Source organism: Plectrocnemia conspersa, unplaced genomic scaffold (genome assembly GCF_051122295.1).
Source record: "Plectrocnemia conspersa isolate PC_06_02 unplaced genomic scaffold, ASM5112229v1 ptg000004l, whole genome shotgun sequence".
NCBI classification, from domain to species: Eukaryota; Metazoa; Arthropoda; class Insecta; order Trichoptera; family Polycentropodidae; genus Plectrocnemia; species Plectrocnemia conspersa.
Genome location: NW_028277168.1, coordinates 10,611,428 through 10,634,046, shown reverse-complemented (window position 1 = coordinate 10,634,046; position 22,619 = coordinate 10,611,428). Strand labels below are relative to the sequence as shown.

Below are 22,619 nucleotides of genomic sequence, written 5' to 3'. Positions count from 1 at the left end.
AAGAAAATATTGCAGTTTTTTTTATATTTATATAGCTTTAATTTTATGAGAAAAAGTAGTAGACCGAAAGTTGATCTTTACGGCACTCCAGAGCATAATCAGTATTAAATTGCTAATCACAAATTTTAACAAAAAATACTCCAGATAATTGGAAAAAAAAATATCATTAGGATATTAGAAAACTTATGGATCAATTTTTTAAAATAAAATTTTGTATTTCATTTAAAAAATCAGGTGTTTATGCTTACATATTTGTTATGTGTTAAAAGTACAGCCTACTAAAAAATATATGATATTAAAATTACTGCCAGAATAAAATAGTAGTGTTATCTTTAACCAATTCACTCTCAGATTTTTTCCAATAAATTGTCCAAAACAAATAGATTATTATTTGACGATGAAGTCAGAAAAGTTCAATAATGATTGATTCAATTATTTTGAATTTAATTTCGATTCACCACTTTATCCATTCGGATTAAAACGAATCGAAGACAAACGCTCGAAGGGATCTTTCGTCGGTTTATCTCGCGTCTTTCGGCCAGATTGAAAGTTCATCCTGTGTCGGATTTATCTAAGGCAGCCACGCCCGTGTGCGAAAGCTGCACTCGTAGGTACGCCTGCAGTCTGACTGTTAAAAATCGGACAGATTACACAGGAAAATTGGTTTTTCCTCTTACGGCGAAAATCGAATGCAGCGAACAGGGGCGACGCTTTCCGTTTTAATATTATAAAGGAATGCACCAGGAGTAAATAAAGTATAAAATAAAATTAAAACTTTAAAGCTCCAAGCGCACGTTTTATGCTTTCTAGCACGATTCGAGTTGTGTTACATTATAAAAGGTTTTTCGAATGTAGCGGACTTGTTAAGGCAGAAAACGGCTTTAAAAATAATTCAATGAGAATATAATAAAATATACTTCTGAATATTTTTAATAATAATATATTTTTATGGTAAAAATAAATCAATTTATATATTTGGAACAAGGAAGCAATTTGGAAGTGAATAGGCATGGAATAAGAAATAAAAAAACTCATGGATCGGAAAGCGTAATGATATTGAGGAGATAAACTCAAATTTAATTTAAATACTTAAAATAATTTCGAATGTACAACCACAACAAAAATGCATGAACAATCAAAGGCTGTTTACAACCAAAGCACTATTGAAAGACATTAACTGTTATGGTTTAGGAATGAAAAATTATCTTTTCAGGGTTTATTTTAAAAACAATATATTAAATCTTGCTTATCTTACTTTAATATAAATGTGAAATTCAAAATCAAACTATACTTAAAAAAGCTATTGTAATATAATGTACTCACCATGAACGTCGATACACCCCAGCTGCTTTTTCATAGTGCTGGTGTTAATCTGGCACATGTAGCATCCACGGTCACTCTCCCGCAGCTGTCTGATCCTAAGTTGCCAAGTTCGAAGGTTGTCGTGGGCGACGCTAATGCGGGAGTTGTGGGTCACCACGCGATTATGAAGGGTCAGGATAGTCTGATCTTCCGCTTTCAGCCATCCGACCTGAAACGAGCGAGCAAAAAAAACGCACGTTGAAAACTTTTGTTCAATTTAGGCAATGTTCGGCTACTGACACGATTGATTTATAACCGTTGCAGTGGCGCAAGGGTAAACATGTTTCGAAAAAAACATATAACTATTTTTACTTATGCTTATATTTGGAAAACAATTTGTTTAGTAAATTCCAACCAATCAAGATATATTATTTAAATTTAATATGTAGCTTCCTTATGATTTTTCACATAAATATATATTGAGACATACTTTTTTAAAATTCATCCTCAAATTCGGAAATTCCACACATATAAAAAATGCATTTTATAATCGAAGGAAGTCTCTTCTAAACTATCGACCGAAATGTATCGCGAAAATTGTTCTTCTCTCAGTGATCTTTTGTGATTGTGATTTTAATCTAAAAAAATATTTTAAATCACCCTAAAATTTATGAAAAAGATTTTTGGAAAATTTTTAAGACGCGTTGTCCAACGCCCCCAGTGATTATGAATATAGTGATATGAGCGAGAGTGATTCTAATTCAAGTGTAAGTGAACATAGACCGCGTGTTATAAATTTGCTTTTATTCAGTGATGGTGAGTGTGATAGTGATATTATCTCAAAAGACTGGAGTGAATTTGATCCATTAGGCGATAATCAAGATTTCGAAGGTATTCCAGGGGAACAAGTTTTTCCCAATACTAGTGAAAGCATCGAAGAAGTGGCCAATTTATTTATTAGCGATGATATGTTCGAAATAATAGTTTAGGAAATACATTTATAACCTAGGCAAACATTTCACAAATACAAAAATGTAGAAAAAAAACGAACAATGGAACGACGTGACAATAAGTAAACTGAAAAAATGGTTTAGTTTACTTATTAATATGGGTATAGTGCATAAATTTTACAAACCCTAGAAAATCTATCCAAATTTGGTAAACCAATGAGAAAAGATATTTCAAAATGATATTTACTTTTCATAACAGCCAGATAATAGACACGGGAAAAAACAGGTGTTGATCGCGACGATCAATATCTCCATAGTTACTTAATATTTGGAAAAACAATGGAATAAACAAAAGTGGTTGTTTTTTATTTATTTTAATGCGCATTGTTTTATTCGGTCAGTGTCTATCAAAACTTAAATCGTAACGGCAAATTTGAAATAAAAGATTTTATTTTGAGTAAGCCTGAAGGATGGATGCAGAATTCAGTGATATCGATCGAATCTGAAGACATTTAACTAGTTTCTACCACATCTTGCTGTGCCCGTGCTGTCGTCTTTCGGATAAGCTAAAAAACCATCAGCCAACAAAAATAAAAAGTGTAGAGAAATATGTGGGAAGAAAATGTCGCGTTTATTCTGCATATAACATACATGTGTAAAAATTGTGAAATATCTCTTCATATTGACGAATGTTTTTATACGTATCAAAAAATATTGAAGTAAATTAAAAAGTGTAAATAATAAAAATAAATATAAATAGTGTAGTTTAAAAGTGTAATGATAAAATAAATGTGTCTGTGACAGTTGTGGGCTGAAACAGGGCGCCGAAAAATTTGGTGAGTGCAAATTATATTATATTATAAACGGATATTTTTTATAAATCGTTTATATAAAAAAATAAAAAAGCATTTAAATATACATATTATTAAATAATTTCAATTGCCACTATTTTTAATTTAGAAAAAATATTAGGAATAAAAAATATATATTTATTCGCTTATGATTTTATTTCTCAGAGATTCTTTTAAGTGCAATAATATTATTTTTTTAAATTATTTTACAATAAACTAATACGTCGATAGTTAATACGAATTGTACTTTTTACCACTGTTTTTTAAACTGTGAATCATTGCGGTTTTCCAATGGTGAGGAAATGTCAAAATAACAAACACCCAGTAAAAATGTTTGTAAGTTAATGGATGATATCTTTAGAGGTTCTTTGATTACTGTGTTTTCTAATTTATCTACATATACCGTAACAATTTTACTTTTAAATTTTGCAATAACATACAAAATTTTATGTTAAGATATTGAAGTATTATCAACCGGGATGATTCGATTTCTTTTGATTGGATTGGTTTTATATTGACCCTGAAATTTATTTACTTTCAAGAAGTGTAACATAAAATATTATTTTTTATATGAAATTAATAATTATGATTGATACATTTCATAAAAAAATTCACGTGCCCCAAAAAGGCAACGTCTTATTGCATTGCGTCGCAATGGGATAAGACGACTCTTTTTACAAAAAAATTAGGTAAAATATAATTTATTTTTACTACCATCTCTGATTATCATATATAAGCAAACTTATGGTGCAACAGTATTTTTTTAATAAAATAATACGCATGTCGCAGGCTCATGCCTAAGTTCACGGCCACTAAACAATGTTCTTTTAAGACTCGTATACGAGTCCTCGGGCGTTAACTGTTAAAGATTTTCATATTAAAAATAGGTTTTAAGTACAGAAAATTTTTATATAGCTTACACTAAGTAATTATACGATAATTAGCCACAGGTAAATTACTTGCAATATAACAATAATATAATACAGATAATTTAAACAATATTATACATATAATTTTCATCAAGGATCTAAGAGCGATATTTTTATTTGTTGAAGCAAAATTTTTTTTTTTTAATTTTATAATGCTTTTATTATTAAGCGGCATCCAAATTAAATTAGCACTATCTTAAATTCGTTTTTAAAAAGATTATTGCATTGTATATAAATTATTTCTCATTTAATTTTTGTTAAAGCTTTTTTCACGTCAAATGAAAATGGTGAAATTACCAATAATAATTATTTTCAATTTATTTAAATTCTTGCAACCAGCGGTTGAAATCCGCAAAAAAGTCTTAAATAATTAAACTATGGTTTAAAAAATATGTGGTACCAAAATATTCGTCACATTTTTTTATTGAAAAATGATCGAGTTTTCCTTTTCTAAGATTTTATGAAATAAAATATTTTATATAACATTATTTATTTTCCCTGTAAATTAATATATATTTCATTTAAATATTTTAAAATATCAACCGAAAAACGAGTATCGTTTAGCGGAGTAGTCTGTTTCAGTTCAGGAAAATCATTTATTTTTTCTTTCAAGTCTAAAAATATGATGATAATCTCCTTTAATTTTCATACTCAGCAAACACGTCACAGGTTCAACCACATTATATGTATATGTTCTAAATATAATAGAGAATATTTTTCCCGTAACATGAATCTTTGGAATGGAAAATTAAATTCACGATTATTTTATTTTTTAATATATTTTAAAAATCTACACTAGTTATTTGTTAGTAAAATTTTGAGGGAAATCTTCAGTTGTAAGAGATCCGTTTTGTATACATATATGTAATTCTAAATACATTACTTTTTCGATAATTAGAATATGCAAATAGTGGATTTGGTTTTTGTTGATATTCTTTAGTTTGTGACAGTTAACGCGTCTTATGGATGTTACATTCATATGTAATTAAATAGTATAAATCAGACTTTAAGCAAAGAAAAAGATTACTTCAAATATTGTACTTCAATGACATTGGTAATGCACCCATTATGTATAAAGAAGATTACATGTACTATCTATCAACTTAAATGTCTTTTTTTATCATAATAATACATTGTTATCTTTGTTTTATATTTAGGCAACAATGACAAGTAAGGTCACGATAGCAATTCATAGTTAAATATAATGTTAAGTGGGTTAGAATGACTCAACATTTACATATATGAAATATTTAGATTGACGTCTGGTTCTTTTAATGATCTTATACACGGCAACAAGATAAATTGTTATGGATATGGATATTAAGTTTAAAGGTGTATGATTGACGTTACTGTGTTTTGGCAAACGTATATATAAATTAATAAATTAGCTAAATTAAAAAAAAAATTAAACACCAACGGGTAAATTTTTATTCCCACAGTGACATTATTTTGTGTTTTATTATCTCAAGGCTTGTTTAATGACACATGATACATTTCGATAAAATTTAAAGTGGCTTTCACACGATCAAAAAAATAATGTGAACTTTGTCTGTAAGGGTGAGAGTTAAAAAAAGGGGCTGAAAAAGTTTGCCGAATTTAAGCGATATTCGGTTTCTGACACGATTGATTTATAACCATTGTAGCGTTTGCCCGAGGCAAATATGTTTTGCGAACAAAGGGGATCACGGGCCACTTTGCACCCGATATTTTTGAAAGGATCTAGCAAATATTTTGGCGTCTTGCCCCCCGTTTCGTTTCTTCATAATGAAAGTGTTTTCCCGGAACATTGCCTCCTGCTAATTTCTCAATTCTTTTATGTATTCATAAATTCTGTCTTTTTGCCTCGCGCAAAATAAAATTATAAATTTCAGACATGACAGCTGTTCAAACATCGAGATAAATATTTTTATGCGAATAAAATATTTAGAGGGGGCGTAACGCGGAATCGAGAAGAAGGGAAAACTCCGGCGCGAAAAAGAAAAGGAAAGGGGCCGAGAATTGATGAAAGGATCTTGTAATCACTTTCCCGCGAACTTTGTCAACAAGGCGTTGGAAATCTGAGCGTCTCGTTGGAAATTTCGAGGAAAAGATATCCGCCCATGATTTATTCATTACATTATTTTTCCATTGTATTCGTCCGCATATTTTATCTCACGGCATTTCCAGATTTATACGCATAAATAAGCTGTTACCTTGGTAGGTATTGCGAGCAGGCAGCCAGCCAGCCCTTCGTCGACGGCCGAGAAATTAATCATCTCAACCCCCCCGGCGATAAATTAAATGTGATCATTTTAATAAGCCCTTACCCGGTTGTGGCAGGAGGGAAGACGCTCAAATTTGGTCTTTACACCTATTATTTATGAATGGAGCGTAATATGATACACGGGCTTTATACGGGTCAAAGATTACCGTTAGTCTTTTACGTGAGTTTATTTCTTAAATACAGAAAACTGTAATACATATTTTTCTCATTTATAATTCAGCCTTACGATCCTCTCTACTAACACAATCAGTAAGAAATACTATGAATACGCTTAAGTTAAAAAAGGCCATAAAATATTCTAGAATACAATAATGTAATTTTTTATACATTTTTACCAAATTTTCTATAAACATCTATAGATTTGGTCACATCATATAATTTTAACCCTTAAAAATCTTAACATCATTTAACACATGCAATCTATTTTTCTGGAGACGCACAAGGATTTAATTTGCGCCTCTACTCTTTTTTCTATTTATCAAAAACTTTTGTGTTTTAAAGTATTTATACAAATACAAATTGCTGTCTTCACGAAAATAAAGGTGGTTAATTGTCAGTTAGCTTTTTTTAAGCATCGCCAGTGAAATTCACTTACATTTTGCATTAAGATATATTTGCATTGTTAGTCAGGAATGTTTTCACCAATAATATTTCCGCTTAAGTCTTGATAGTGTCGCTCAAGCAGAAATGGAGATTTGATTTTTAGATTGGAACATTTAGAGACGAGGCATCGAAGATGCTCAGCTTCGTTATGCGGAGCGCGTGTCAAATGGAAATTTGCGTTTTGTGTGATACAATAGTTTGGAATTCTAGTAAAAATTAGCACTCTCTGTTGTTGGGAAAAAAAAAATAAAAATCTCATATATCTCTACAAAAGATAATCGTACTAGTATTTATTTTTCAGTGCCTTTGTGCTTAAAGCATTTACATAAAATTCATTGCGATATTGATGTTGCGTATGTTTAATAAAACACTTTATAAAGTTGTTAAGGGTCGATAATCAGCGATTTTCAACTGCGGGCTGTAGGGTTCATGGGGGTTTGCGTCCCTTATTCATGACTGAGAAATTAGGCTTCTTAACTAGCTTGCCAGAAAAATGTTTTATGCGATAACTACAAGAAAATAAAACAATTTTTGTAAAATTATGTTTTCAAAAAGATGGGTTTTCAACCACCTGCACCATTTGTCAATATCTAAAGGCACATGGTAATAAGCCCGTTTCGAAAGTTAAGCAATACATTACACAACGGGAGAGAGATCGTGTAACCACAAAAAAGAGCATAAACAATAAAAAATATTGCATGGACCACCTGATTGCAAATCCATTATGGCACGTAAACCAACTTTTATCACCGCCGGAAAAATCTACCCTTTGTTTTAGGATGCGCATGCCTGGCAATGGGTTATATCCTGGATTGTAATATAAAATACAGAATAGTTCTGGATACTCCACTATATAAATAATATATAAACAGTACTATTTTATTGACACAAAAACAAACTGCTGATTAATTTTAGCAGCTGTTGATCCTTAAGAAAAAAAAATATTTCATTAAACAAACCTTGCTTTTGATAAGATTAAATAGCTACTTTAAGCACACATAAACGCACAACGTTGTAACTGTCCGGGCCTGGTAAATCTGTCTACATCACGCTAGCTTAAGCATAAATTGTAATAATACTAATCAAATCTAAAATTGTTTTTTTAGTATTAAAAAAATGCCAATAAGCCTTAATACAGCCTGGGCTATACATTTTTGTACTTTTCGAATAGTTTTTAAGCGGGAACCGCGCGTAGGAAAGGCGCGCGAGCGATAACGCGTTTGTAGTTTGGTCCTTGGGAATTTAATCGCAATGGATTTCTTCACGGGGGGAAGTTATAAAAAATATAATGATTCTTATTTGATTATTTGGCGTCTGTTTTGCGTTTGTTACCGATTACATAGTGTGAACCAATGTGCGAGTGTTAATTTAATTAAATTGTGACATGTTGCTAAAATTAATTGAGTCTGTACGAAAAGATCCGGGCTTGTCGAATTGCAAGCGTTCTGCTGCTATAGCGATACCAATATCAATTTTGCGTAAAATATATTAGGGAAATATTTTCTAGCAAACTGATATCGCGTAGAGGTGATATCTCATGCCCCCAGCCCAGATTTGTTACCTTATAATTTTATTTAATGGGTTATCTTAAAAGTCGTGTTTACTTGAATAAACTAGCCGCAATAACCCTACTTAACATCAAGGGATCCTGCGTGCTTTGTGTCATAGTGTTTCAAAAGCAATATTCCAGATTCGAGGAATGCCTGAAATAACATGATGTTTCTAATTGTGTTCCTTCAGTGAAATAAACATTTACGAACTGTAGTATTTTTATTAAATTTACAGAGGTGCAAAAAATTATGGCCCACACCGTAGGTTGTCTTGTCATTAAAAATCACTCTTTTGCTATTATGCAATTTTAGCTTATACTATATGAAAAAAACAGATTTAAAGTGACTCAATGGTATGATACTTAAACTATGCCAAGAGACTCAGACACTTACATGAAACACGCACATCTGAACATCCACGAGCGATGCTTTAACCGCACCGCGATCTTATGATCCCTACCAACAAACCTGGTAGGGGTATGGCAAGCTCACGCCACTAAACAAAACCTTCAGACCACTACTAACGCGCTCAAGACTATATATAAATACCAATTAATTCAAGAAGTACATCTATCGATATAACCTAAGATCTGCCATCCAAATGACCTCATTACCGTGAAAATTTACTTTGTCTGTGGGCAATTTAAATAAGACGAAGCAGACTAGCTTTTAATCCCATAGCTTGTAATATTGTACCATATTTATTAAATTCATTAAAAGAATCTCAAATGTTTTTTTTATCACTACTATTGTAGTGCCTGGATTTCATGTTCAAATTATAAAAAAATCGTTAAAAAATGCAATGAAAAATTTTTTTAGAGATTATATTAAGTTTAAAATTAGACGATGTTTTACCAAAAATTTGAAAAATAATTAGACTCAACGTTGCAGGCTAAGAATTTAATATAGAACTTAATTAAATCTACTCAAACGATTTATTTAATAAAAGAGATGCAATAATAAAGCTTTCATTATTCTCTGAATTAAAAAGAATAAATGTATAAGTGAATTGATATCTTAGGAAGTACATATTTTAGAATTTTTCACTAAAGTAAAAATTAATATTGAAACACGATATCGAGGAGATACTAGGATGATCACAGTTGAATTTTTTGAAATTACAATTTATTAAATTTATAACTTTTTACATTTTAATATTTTTTGAGTTAAAAATTGAAATTACTTAATATAGAAATGAATATTTTTAACAATGATATATTTATTACGCATTTATTTGCATATTATTTGCATTAGCAAAAGATATCAACATTTTAAAGTAGTTACAGATTGTCATTTCTAAACTATAGAGAGCAATACTATTGATTTATTGCCACTGCGTGAAAAAAAATTATGTGGAAAATATAAAGTTCTACGAAATATATAAAATAATGCGCTTTGAAAATAAATAGAAATCCAGGATTAAGTATTCACCCGAAATAATATATAGTGATTTTCCGTATAAACATATTATATTTAAATCTGTTTATGGGTTTTTAAAATATTATACAAAAAATAAAATGGATATTTTTTAGCAATAAATGAGCAAAATGTGGCATATAGGATCATTCAGAATCGCGACAAAGCTTATATAGAGACTACTGCGCTCCACTGTCAATTTATTTAAAGTAATACAAATCTCTAATACTCAAATTAAAATATTTTTTAAAGGAACATGGAATAAATAATAAGTCATCATTTATAATATATTTTGCGAAAGTCATATTTAGGGTAAGAACTTGCAAATTTGCCGGCGTAATTTATAAATGTGCGCTACGTCGAGGCAATATCTTTTTTTCATTTTCGTACTTTTCGAAAGTATATATGCGACTTTTGTTTAGCGAGTCACGATGTAATATCGTGATTTATATTTGTTCTTCCAGAACGAGTCTGCGGCGGTAGCGTACCCGCCTACCCGTAGAGAGAAAGAGAGGATCGTATACATTTTTTCTATAAAAAAAAATATTTTCGGGGTTGTCGAAAGTTGGGCAATTTTAAAAATGCCTTGTCGTTTGATTTCCGTTCCGAAAGTAATCAGATACAAGCCCTTTCGCGGCGGGGCTGGCCCAAGTTTTTAAAAGGATTTCTGTGTTTTTTCTCATCCCAACGCGATGGCTCGTTCTGTGTACTTGTGACACTCCTTTTTTTCGCCCCGTTTTATTTTCGGGTCGCACTTTCGGACTTTTGCATCGTAATATAGACCGGTGCGAAATTCGACGTTGGAGTGTTTGCCGCGCCGTTTACGGAGGCGATGAAATCTAAATTGCCTTTCAATTTGCAACGGCAATGGGTATTAAAGCAACTTTAGTGAATTTGTGATGTGAGAAAAAGAAACAACATGTTTATTCTAAAACAAGTTGTTTCGGAATGACATGAACTCTATTTGACTGTATAGCAACTACTAAAAAAATTTAACAACCTCAGGTATTCATATATTTTTTTAACGTGATAATTACATGCTCACTAGATTAAAGACGCCATAATACTTAAATGCTTTCTAGAATATAATGTGAACTGTTTGTATGTTCAAAGTACAGAGAAATTCTATCCTGTATAACCAGCCGCTAAAAAAATTTTGGGGAAAATTATAGGTGTACAATGTGCGATCGAACCGAAAATATATATTGTCGATAATAACTCACTAAGATTAGTATCTCGCTAACACAACCATAAATGAGTATATTTTCATATGTGTCAATAGCTTTATATACATTAAAATTTTTGTAATGCGTACTTCTTAGGTGAAGCACTTTTAGTCTTTAGAATATAATACATATTTTGAGTTTGTTTTTTCTGTATGTATGTATATCGTTAATAAAGAGGACCCAGATTGGATCCCTGTGGTACTCTAGAGTGAGCGAAATACTCATCGATGCATATATATAAAAGCGTAATGATAAAGATAGACAATAAATGTTTTTTCAATTACGTATTTAAATTAAAATAAATTATGATAAATTTCAAAATGTTTTAAATAAGATGTAGAAACCAATGGATAAAAATAGGTGGTGTAGATTTTCGTTAAAATGTTACATATTTATAAATCTGGTCTTCAATTGACTAAGTTATAAATCATAGTATTCATTGATATATCTTTAAATATTTATTATACATGTTTACATCTACATGTTGTCAAGTTAAGAGTATGAAGAAGCGACGCTGTAATTAGACGGGAAAAATATATATATTTTTCTTTTAAGGTTTTTGGAAGTGGCAAGAAAAACCATGGTGACTCCACTGAGGATTTCGCGAGGTGGTCCAACTCTAGAAGTGTTCCTAATCCACTTACGAGGTGCGGAAGTAGAAAGCCCCTCGGGTTTAAAATGTAAGGAAATGTGAACGTCTTTATAAATCAGAGGGTAACAAAGCTTCCTTTTTTATTCGCATAAAGATTTTTTCAACGCGACAAGCGACCTATTTAAATTCCTTTCAAACAACTTTAATCATTGCCTCGCGTTTGGCCTATGAAAAAAATATTTTTGATAAACTTTTTATAAAGTGATATGCGATCTCTTGAATGATAAAAAATTTAAAACACTTTGCATTAAGTGTAAGAAAGAATAAAACTTTTAAACCATTTAAAACTATATAATACGATTAAGTTAACAAAAAATCCTAATATTTTATCTCTCAAGGTGAAATCTCTTTTAGAGTCTATTTTTATTAAAGAATATACATTTTATTAACAGTATAGATTTTTTCTGCTCAGCAGTATATATTTTAATAATTAATAAGTTATAATTAAATATTTTTAATCCATATTAAAATATAAATTATTTTTAAGGTTGAGAATTTTTTTAAATAAATCTTGAAAATTTATTCTGCAACTATATAATTAAAAAAAATTAAATTAGTGTTTAAAATTTTTTTTAGTTTCCTCTCGAACGCGTCCGTAAATGAGACTTTTGTAACACTGTGTGTTTCTTCTATTAGTAGTTAGTTGGTAATGACAGCACTTTATGCGCTGTCATTGTGACAGCTTGTATAGTACTTATGCTCCTTTTTGTTGCAAATGTTTTTTATTTATTTGAAATTTGAAATTTTTTTTAAAAATAAAAACGTTCGCCAATATTAAATTACACTTTTTTCGTTAAAAAGAAGTTAATACGAATTTACATTATTTATATTATATTTAAAATCCCATATAAAATAAATATATTTTTCTTAAGTTAAAAAAATATATTTTTTAGAACATAATGATTTTTTTTATATATTTTGATAAGTGTATTACAATTTAAATTCATAAAATAAATTGCTTTGTTCGATTTCAAACATCGGGATTTTCATTAACTGTCAAATTTGCTTACATATGGCAACTCTTCTGTCATCTGTCAAGCAGACGACGCGCTTAGCTTAGTAAAATAAAATAAACAGTAAAATAATAATCACATTTTTCTTACAAAGTGTTAATTGAAGATGATTCAAAATGATGTAGCATTTGGAATTATACAGTACAAACAAAACTTTAAATTATGAGTGTGCCAGTAAGTGTTTGGTTATATTATTAAAATACTTTTTATTGGCATATATAATATATGTTTTGATCGACATTAACCTTAATCTTTATACGTACTAAGTATATATTTTATGTTCACGTTTAAATGTACAGGGTTTATTTTCAATTAGAGTAATTAATTATATTCAGTCAAATCAAACGAATATGTGCTATAAACTGGAAGGGAAAAAATATTATGTAGATTCTTAGTTATTAGCAATGATGACCCTTTTTCTAGAACCATTCGATTACAAACATTCGTTCGTTTGCCTTTATCATTACACAAGATCAAATTTCGTCCTTATTTTATCTACAATCTCCCCCATAAGCCGTCTCGAAATTGCGAATATGAAAAAAGGCCACTTTCCGGGCGAGTTTTTTTTTCGCGCCCGCGCTCGCAGCCAACCAACCGACCGACGGGTGGCATTTATTACAATAATATTATCGTATAATATTTGTAAAAATATTATTATGATATAGAGAACGCTATAAATCCGGGGATTTCGCACGAATTTGACGCGAGCAACGTCTTAATCGAAACGGGCTCCGGGCACTGTAGAAAAGTGCCCGTCTTCGGGTATAGCAAAAAGAGAAAAAACAAGGAAGGTGTTTGTTTGCTTCAGATAACCTTAAAAAATACCGAGAACCAAGTTTTCTTTCACAAAGGGCGTTTGTTTGTGTGTACATATGCGAGTGTAGTAGAAATACGTTGGAAATGAAACTAGAAGAGACGCGATAAAAGAAACAACTGCTCTCAGTAATCCAAAGTCTATGGTCTCCGGTACAAAAGTTGCGACATAAAATAACAGAGTGAAATAGTGTGTGATATAATGATGTTAGTTTTGTTTTTGTATCAATAAATATATAGTAATTAACGGATGCTTTGATGTATAACATAATCATATTTCGCTAAATATTTTTAAAGTTTTTTTATTCTCTCCGTAAAGTATTAAATTTCAATTTAATGATGTCATAATTAGTTCAGATGTTGCAAATATAAAACAAATAAGCATAATTAATAAAAAAACAAGCTATGAATAATATACATTTTGCATAGTAACTATTTAATATAAAACAATATGTAATTTGACTAAATTACATTTTATTTATATATCTATAGTAAATATAAATTTGTTCTCTAGCCAAAATTTTCGTACAAATTAAACACATTTTTTTAAAGCATTCATCATAATGCTTGTGTATTCTAATGAAATGTAAAATTAACAGTAATTTCTTACATTAGGGTTTCAGTTATCTTGTTCTATTTCAGCTACATTATATAGAAATTATTATATTTATTTTCAGTGTTTTTTTCTCTTGTGAAATATTAAAAATATTATGTTTAGATTATAGGATAGACATTTTGCGTTTCCTATAAGAGCGCGCCTTCAGTTTACAAATCGCTTCATATAATAATAACAAAATTAGATGGTAAAGATCTGACGTGTATCCACCGGGCGCGTACGGTGAGACACATTCCCTTTCGCTCGCTCGCGTATTCAGTGACAGTGAGAGTGAGTGAGAAGAAGTGGGCGTGAGGAACGCATGTAAAGCACGCTTTTATCTCTCACTCACTCTTGTCATTTAACATGCGAAATACGAGCACGTTTGGTTGCGATTAATTGTTTGAATGTCATTATCATATTCAATATCTAAAAAAATATTACTTTTATATTCGTACTTATTCTAGTTGACATTCAAACCATTTTTAATCAACAGAAATAAAGATTTTTTATTATCAATGCAGACGATACGAAAGCAATTATTTTCAACGATACCCCGATTTCAATCTACCGTCGTTCGGTTCCCGAGCCTCGTCTTGTACGTGTGTTTCCCTTTCTCTTTTTTATGACTCATGTACCTAACGGCCCATTTTATGGATGAGCGAATACGACATCCGTCGATTTTTTCCCGTCTGTTAGATGTAAGATAGAGGCTGAATGTGGCGACACATACAATGAACGGCAAATCCATATTTCAGCCGAGCGCGCAGCCTTCAGCGGAAGGAAATCAGGTTTTTGCACCCCCGCGATTCGCTCGTTGCACCGTCTATTTATTTATCATAAAATATAAATTTTTCTCCTCTTCTTCACCTTCTCTTCGGCCTATTTTTTTGCCGTTTATACTACATGAGCGAATGCGAGAACATACAAATAAATAAAAACGCGAACGCCCGCAATATACTATTTTTATTATGAGAGTAAATATTTTGTGTCTTACTTACAAAAACTTTTAACTGATTTATTTTTTATATTTTACATGCATAAAGTCATAATATTATTTTTTCAAAGTCAATTATTATATACTGTGTGAAAATGTTATTCCTGTATTGAAGCATGCATAAATAATATAATACGAAACGTGTTTAATATTTATTCAAGGTAATCTTCATTTACTTTAATAATATACTTACTGCAGCACCTTGAAAGTTTTTATAATATAGATAGTCCGAAAAGGTGTGGAAAGATGTTGCTTTCAATTTGGCGGGTTTTCCCCTCCTTGAAAAAGTCTGTCGGTATAATGAAAATTTATCTCAACAACGTTGTTTTTCATAAAAAATGATTTTACTAGCAGTGCAGTATAAGCAGACATTTAACAATTATTATCGTATTTTACTTATTTTTATATTTGATATAAATAGCAATTGTGGGTGAAATTATTGTATGATTTTATAAATACAGAAGCATTAAAATGATAATAAAAGCATGTATTATTATCAAACAAATTTTTAATAGTTCTTATTACAGTGTTAATTTTTTATTTAATATGCTGCTTTACTTTTGGTCCATGCTGCGTGATAATTTAGAGATTAAACAACGCAATAACATTGAATAAAACAACATACTTAAAATATATATTATTCGTATTTGAAGTTTTCTTACGAAATTGAGAAATATTAATATTTCATTTCTTGCTTAAAACAAGTTATTTTTAAATCATTTGAATAAAATTTATATTAAAGATCTCAATAAATATAATTTAATCATTAATTCATGCAAGTGCTTTTTAATATGAATTGAATGGTTAATATCGTCTCGAACAAAATACTATAAATTGCTTAAATTACCCTTAATTGATTTTCTTCTCAGAGTTTATTGAAAATATTAATGGAAAAGTTATTATTTATTTGTTTTCTTATGACCAATATAACTTTTAATTCTTATACATTCAAGCAGTGTGTATAACATAAATATATGTTTTATCTTTTATCCATATAAAGGGTGTCCCAAAATTAACGTGAATTACGCAGTAATTGAATTGTTTCACGGGCACTATGGCATGTGTCACCGTCTTGTTGAAACCACATATTGGCCACATCAATATCATATAATTTCGGCCAAAAAAACTGTGTTACCATGTCGCGATATAGAGCACCAGTAATAGTCACTGCTTGACCAGCCTCATTTTCAAAAAAGTATGTTCCAATGATGCCTCCAGCCCAAAATCCGCGCCAAACAGTGATATGTTGTGGGTGCATTATTTTTTCAAAAAACAAATATGGGTTCTCTGAACCCCAAACATGGTAATTTTGGCGATTACCGAAGCTTTCAGGGTGAAAATGTGCTTCATCGCTTAAGATGATTTTGCTCGAAAAATCAGCATCTACTTGTTGATGTTCAATAATCCATTTAACGAACTTCCTTCGCTGTGCATGGTCATTAGGCTTTAGTTGTTGTGTTAATTGAATTTTTTAAGCACGGAGACAGATCTATTGTGAGTATACGATGTAAAGAGCTTCTTGAAATTTGCAATTCTTGTCCACGACGCCGAATTGATGTTCCGGGATTTTCACCAACACTCACGCACTACATCGATATTGACATTTAAACGGCTTGTTTTTTACGACCAGTGGGTTTAGCATCTCCAACTGATCCAGTCTCTCTGAATTTTTGCATTTGACGAACTTAAAATACCGCCAAACTTTCATTATTTTTGAAATATTGTTCAATAATGAAAACACGTTGTTGTATCGTGTAACGTTCCTTTTTTACTAACCCTAAACTCTCAGCTGTCAAATTTTTTTTCAGGGTTGCCAGCATTCACCGCATATAAAATCTTGCCTTAATTTTAAAATACCCTTTACTAGTTATTAAATAAGTTATTATTCAAGTTAGCAAATGCAATTTATAAATTTGACTGTGAAATATAAATAAATATATATATGTTAGGTATGTTATACATTACTTTTATTGCTATATGGTAGATAATTGGGTTTTAAAGAAAATTTATTACACGTGCTCTATATCGAGTAGTTTTTGCTCGTTTTGAAAAATCGAGCAAAAATAAAAAAATCTGTTTCTATTATTTTTTATGCGAAAAATTGCTTTAATATGCAATTGCTTTGAAATACGAGCACGTTTCTAAAATAGTTTCACCGTATTAAAGTTTATTTTATCTTGCTAATATGATTCTAAATTATTGTAAAATGTGAAATGATCAATATTTAAGAATTTTAAACATTGTTTATTTACACTCATTTTTTTATAATCCAATAATATATTTTTAATTGCATAGCAAAGTATCTTAAATTATTATTTAAACATTTTAATTGCCATAATTAAAGCACTGAATCAACAGTTCTCAATGGTAGCTAAGAAACGCAGTCCTGCACCGGGCCACCGAAGTTGCCGGCGAAGTTTTCGGGTTAAATATGTAAAGTCCCAGGCTAAGACCGCGAATAACGTATTAATGTAATTACAAACTTGGAATAAGAAAAGTTTCACGTGAAATTCACGCAAGTTGGCGCCGCCGCGCGTAAATTGAATTTTATGTGCGTTTGGTATCTTGCCGCGTGCTCGCGTGCATTCCCAATGTTTTAAAGTGTTATTAAACTATAATTTATACTTTGTGTCTAGCAATGGCTTGTGTTTTAATAGCAAATGTTTTATTTTTTTTTAGTTTAATATTTCTTCTTATTACATTCTATAGTTGGGTGCATAAGAAATACGTTTATATCTTAGGAATTATATTAAAAAAACATAAGCAACAATTTTCTAACTCTGCTAATAACTTTCAAAAGATGAATCAGAAAGGTATAATGTTGAGTTTCATCGAATAAAAAGTACAGATGTATTACTACTATACCTGATAAAAGTCGGTAAATCTATAAAATAACATTAGGGCTATGTAATATAATTAAATTATTAAAATCATATTTTATTAAAAAAAAAAATGTAGTGTGTTCATATTCTTGAAATATCGCGTTAAAATCTTTGAGCAAAATGATTAATAATCAATAAAGATAAATTAGAGAATAGTGGAATTGCATAAATACATAGAAAAAACTAGTTTCCCATATATAGCACGCAAGGATTCTCCGGTGCATTAATGAAAGTTTCTTTGTAAGGCCGTAAATACCGTAAGGCTACAATATTCCCGTTGCAAAATTCGACCTCGGATATATCCATCAAGCAAACGTCACTATCTAGTGGCGTATACTTATTTCGTTGTTCTTGGAAGCGAGTGCAACAATTGGCTAGATGATCGCTGAATTATTGTGATTGATCAGCAAGCTTTGCAGCCCTGAATACATAAAGGTGGTCGCCATTGTTTTTATAAATATTCATGAAAGCAATTTGGTCAACTGTACTAAAAACATTATTTAATCGTTGTTTCATAAAATTCTCAATTAAAATTATTATTGTTTTGCTATCTGATCGGGCGGCAAATGTGAAAATATTTAGCTATAATTAGTAAATAATGAACATTATATGCAGCATTAATTAAATTAATGAAAGCCATCAGATGGCATAGATATCTAATTATTTAGTAAATGCATGTACGCGTGAGCCAGAGATACATGATAATTATTTCATAAATATTTTGCAATACAACTATTACACATATATTTTAATACCATTTTTTTTATAAAAATAAAATTATTTTTAAGCCTTCTTTGGCACCACAATTGCTTTTAAAATTTCATATGACACGTTGTAATCTTTGTTGCAGCGATTTTGTCTCATGTTGTTGTTTCTAAAGGCAATATTTTTCGGTCTTGTGATAAGGTAATAATATATGAAATCGGGCGATACGCAAAACATACGTTTTTGTCCCGGCCAGACAGAAAGCTTTTGTCGTGTTAACGCGTTAAAAGCGCAATAAAACACAATGCCATTAATCCTTTACGATTCGTCGACAATTGAATTTTAACATGCATTTTTAAATGTATTTTCGTGCCTTAATATCATTATACCTCATAATGTTTAGAACGATCCAGCAGGGGTGATTATGTTTGGTAGAAATTTGTGACTTGTAGATATTTTTTTGCAATTTAAACTAAATTTTATTAATTATAAAATTTGGTTTATATTGCAAAAAAATATAACTTCTAAACATCGTTTAACAAAGATGCGAACCAAAAAAGTTTAATCATCAGCTAGGGAAAGCTCACGGTGATTATTAGAAAAACATGTTATAAATCGACATAAAATAAATACTAAATAATATAAAAACATTTTATAGAATACAAAATACGATAAACTTCATAATGTCATTTTATTTAAAATCAGACACCGATAACCCTTTTTAGGCTAATCTCTCAGAATTTTATTCTTCGCTCTTGCTTTGCAGTAATATTTATAAGCATCGTTATTTTTGTCGTTAAAATGTACGAATTTGTAAAAAATAGAATTTTAGCTAGGAAGCTTCCTAGAAATATTTTTTAAGAGCAAGTGGAGGTTCTATTTGTATGTAAAAAATCTTTAATGATGCTTGGCTTTGTTATGAGAAACGCGTTTAATTTTGATGATCCGGAAAATATTCGTATGACACTTTAGTTTGCAGCATTATTGAATCGGTGTCTTTGATTAAGAATTCCTAAATAATTAAATACTTTTTTTTATATAAATATACTTTTTTTTATAATCTTATCTAAATATAGATAAGGTTCATTTATAATAGGATATTTGGTAAGTATCCGTTCTTGTATCCCAGAGCCATTCTTTTAAGTGCGTTGATATAATATTCGCTGAGTTCTCGCAAAAAGTTGTATTTCTGTGAACAGCTAAAGAGTTCTGTTGACAATTAAACTATTTCTAAAAAAATCTGTATTTGGGTACTGGAACGTCCTTGAGATTCACGATTTTGCGTTCGACATTGGTGCCCGATACTGATACCATAGTTACATCTATTGTATATGTCAGTATACGCACCCTTTATCTTCGTTTTTTTTAAGTAACTACTTTGCTGCTATTAAAGCATGGTAAATTGTGATTCATCATACAAAAGAATTAGGAATAAATAATTATTCATATCTTGCACAATTATTTTCTTTAGGTTGATTTTTCATCATACGGTAAATTTAAAATTTACTAACCTCTGATTTTGGCATTGCTATTTTATTTACCGATGGATTTTATTGTAGTAAACTCGCTATAGATATAAAATATATATGTTATGTGAATAGCTTAACTTATTTTTAAGTGAAGGTTAGTCACATAACACTGGAATTGATGGCCGGGGAGCAATCGAAAAATTTTCACAGTCTTCTCTTCAAGTCGGGTCCACAATAAAGCGTCGTACTTCCACCTTTCCAAATATAAAAAAAATCCCATAGAAGTCATTCAGTTAAAGTCGTTCTGCACGCGAAACGGAAACGGAAACATACGATCGGCGTTACACTTAACCCTTTGAATGGCAAATTCCGTCGTAGGCCATTAGCTGATGATATTGCCGATAGAATTCGATCTCACATCGGCACGTTTCCAAATTCAGGTATAAAACAAGCTCTTAACTGAGATAAAACAACTGATAATGCGACGGGTTATACCCTCTAAGATCGATTCTCAAACGGCGGCTCGCGCCCTGCCTCACCCCCGCCCGGCATTGCCTTCATTCCGCACCGGCAATAATAATTTTACGAGCGCCCATTAAATTTCACAGTGGATGAGTTTCCTTAACCTACCAATCCCTCCTTGCCGTTTTCACAGTTTTTGCTTCCATTCCACGACCCTGGTGACGCTCCTCCGAATTTGCATATTAATGAGAAAAAAATGAAAGCAGATCACCATTCCGTCTCTGCGCTTTTTTTAATTTTATTTTATTTTAATTCAAACGGCGTAATCAAATTGCTGTTGCGGCTTTTGTGTCGAAATCTTTAGAAGTTTGTAAGACGGAAAAATATGGTAGTAAGATACAGGATGAATATCAGTTATTTAGCAAACTCATAAAGCATCCCCATTTCCCCTTAAGTTCATATTCAATCTCGAATATAGATAATGATGCCGAGAGACCATCAACCGCAGGCCGCAGTCGTCGAACGTGACGGCCTAGGTCGAAAACGGAGGTGAAGTAATTCGTTGGTGCACAGCTTAGTATGCTAAGCTTACAGGATGTTGAAGCTCGACCATAAGGAGCGAGCGGCAACATCCAGAGTACCTTAAAAAATCACAAAGCACATAAAGCACATGACAACTTTATCTGTTTATCTGTACAAAAAATTATCTGTATTTTTAAAAATATTTACAAAAAATAGAATGCAATGCTTATGACAATGTATGTTCCCATTTTTAATTTTTCGCTTTAATTTCTTAAGCAACTATTCAATATATTAACAAAAAATATTATTTACAAATCCATATTTTAACTTAAAGCAAAACGCAGCACAACTTAATTAAAAAAATATAAATTTAGGTTATAGAATTTTTTTATCTACATAGGTTTTTGTATGTGTGACATTTATCTTGAAATAAATAAAAAATCTTTATTTGTCATTACTATAAAAAAATATGAGACCCATTATTTAAGTTTTACTTCTTATCTATTTGCATGATTGCAAAGAACAACTGGACCGTCTATAGTTAAATTCAAAATAAAATTTTATTTTTTATTTATCTCTTGAGGTTGTTTTTTAAAGAGTGCACATTTTTCATTATTATTAATAAAAAAATAGACTTATTCAATAGGCTACTTTTAAAATTATTGTGACTAGAAATATAAATTAAAATAAATATATTTTAATAATTCGCTTTATCTCCCTTTTAAAATTAGTTACACAAATTCACCTCAAGAGTAACTTATCCATAAAATAATGGTTCATAAGAAAATATCTAATTTTTGCTGCCCAACTAAAATCATTTTGATTCGATATTGTTGTATTTTTGTATTTAAAATATACCAATTTATTCATTTTATTTTATATTATAATTACATTTTTATCTATTATCTGATTCTCAATTTAAGAAAAATACTATTTTAAAATCGATGTCACGTTCACTATAAATCGTATAGGATTTGCAAAAAAACAACAGTCAAATCTAAATTCAAAAGCATCCATATCCACGTGTCAGTTAAGTTTAAGTATGACAGATTTATTTTAAACCCAAAAAATGTTTACGAAACACGTACGTTTCTTTTACGTCGGTCGTAGTATTTCATTTTTAAATTACAAATACATTTTTCAGTATTGCATTATTTATATCTTATTTTCTTGAATTCGATTAGTTACATGTTACGGGATGAATTATTCAACTTCATAAAGATCAAATACGAAAATTCCTCAAAAGGAAGCGTATAAGCGCAATCGGTAAGCTCGCGTTTGTATTTGTACTTTGTTTTTGTTGTTCGGAATATTTAATAACTAGGTTAGGGATAAATCAAGTCTAAAAATCATATGAATTATGAATGTTAACGCATATTATACAGGTGTACAAAATTATTTTTTTAAAACTATTTTCAA

At 30.4% G+C, this 22,619-nt stretch overlaps 1 protein-coding gene across 1 annotated transcript in view; it reads right to left on the bottom strand.

The window, feature by feature from the left end:
* Positions 1-22,619, bottom strand: part of LOC148235865 (lachesin-like) — a 318,708-nt gene that overhangs the window by 56,199 nt on the left and 239,890 nt on the right. Inside the window, exon 4 of the mRNA XM_088184853.1 lies at positions 1,324-1,531. Coding sequence (XP_088040979.1) covers positions 1,324-1,531 — 208 coding nt within the window. The remainder of the gene's footprint in view (positions 1-1,323; positions 1,532-22,619) is intronic.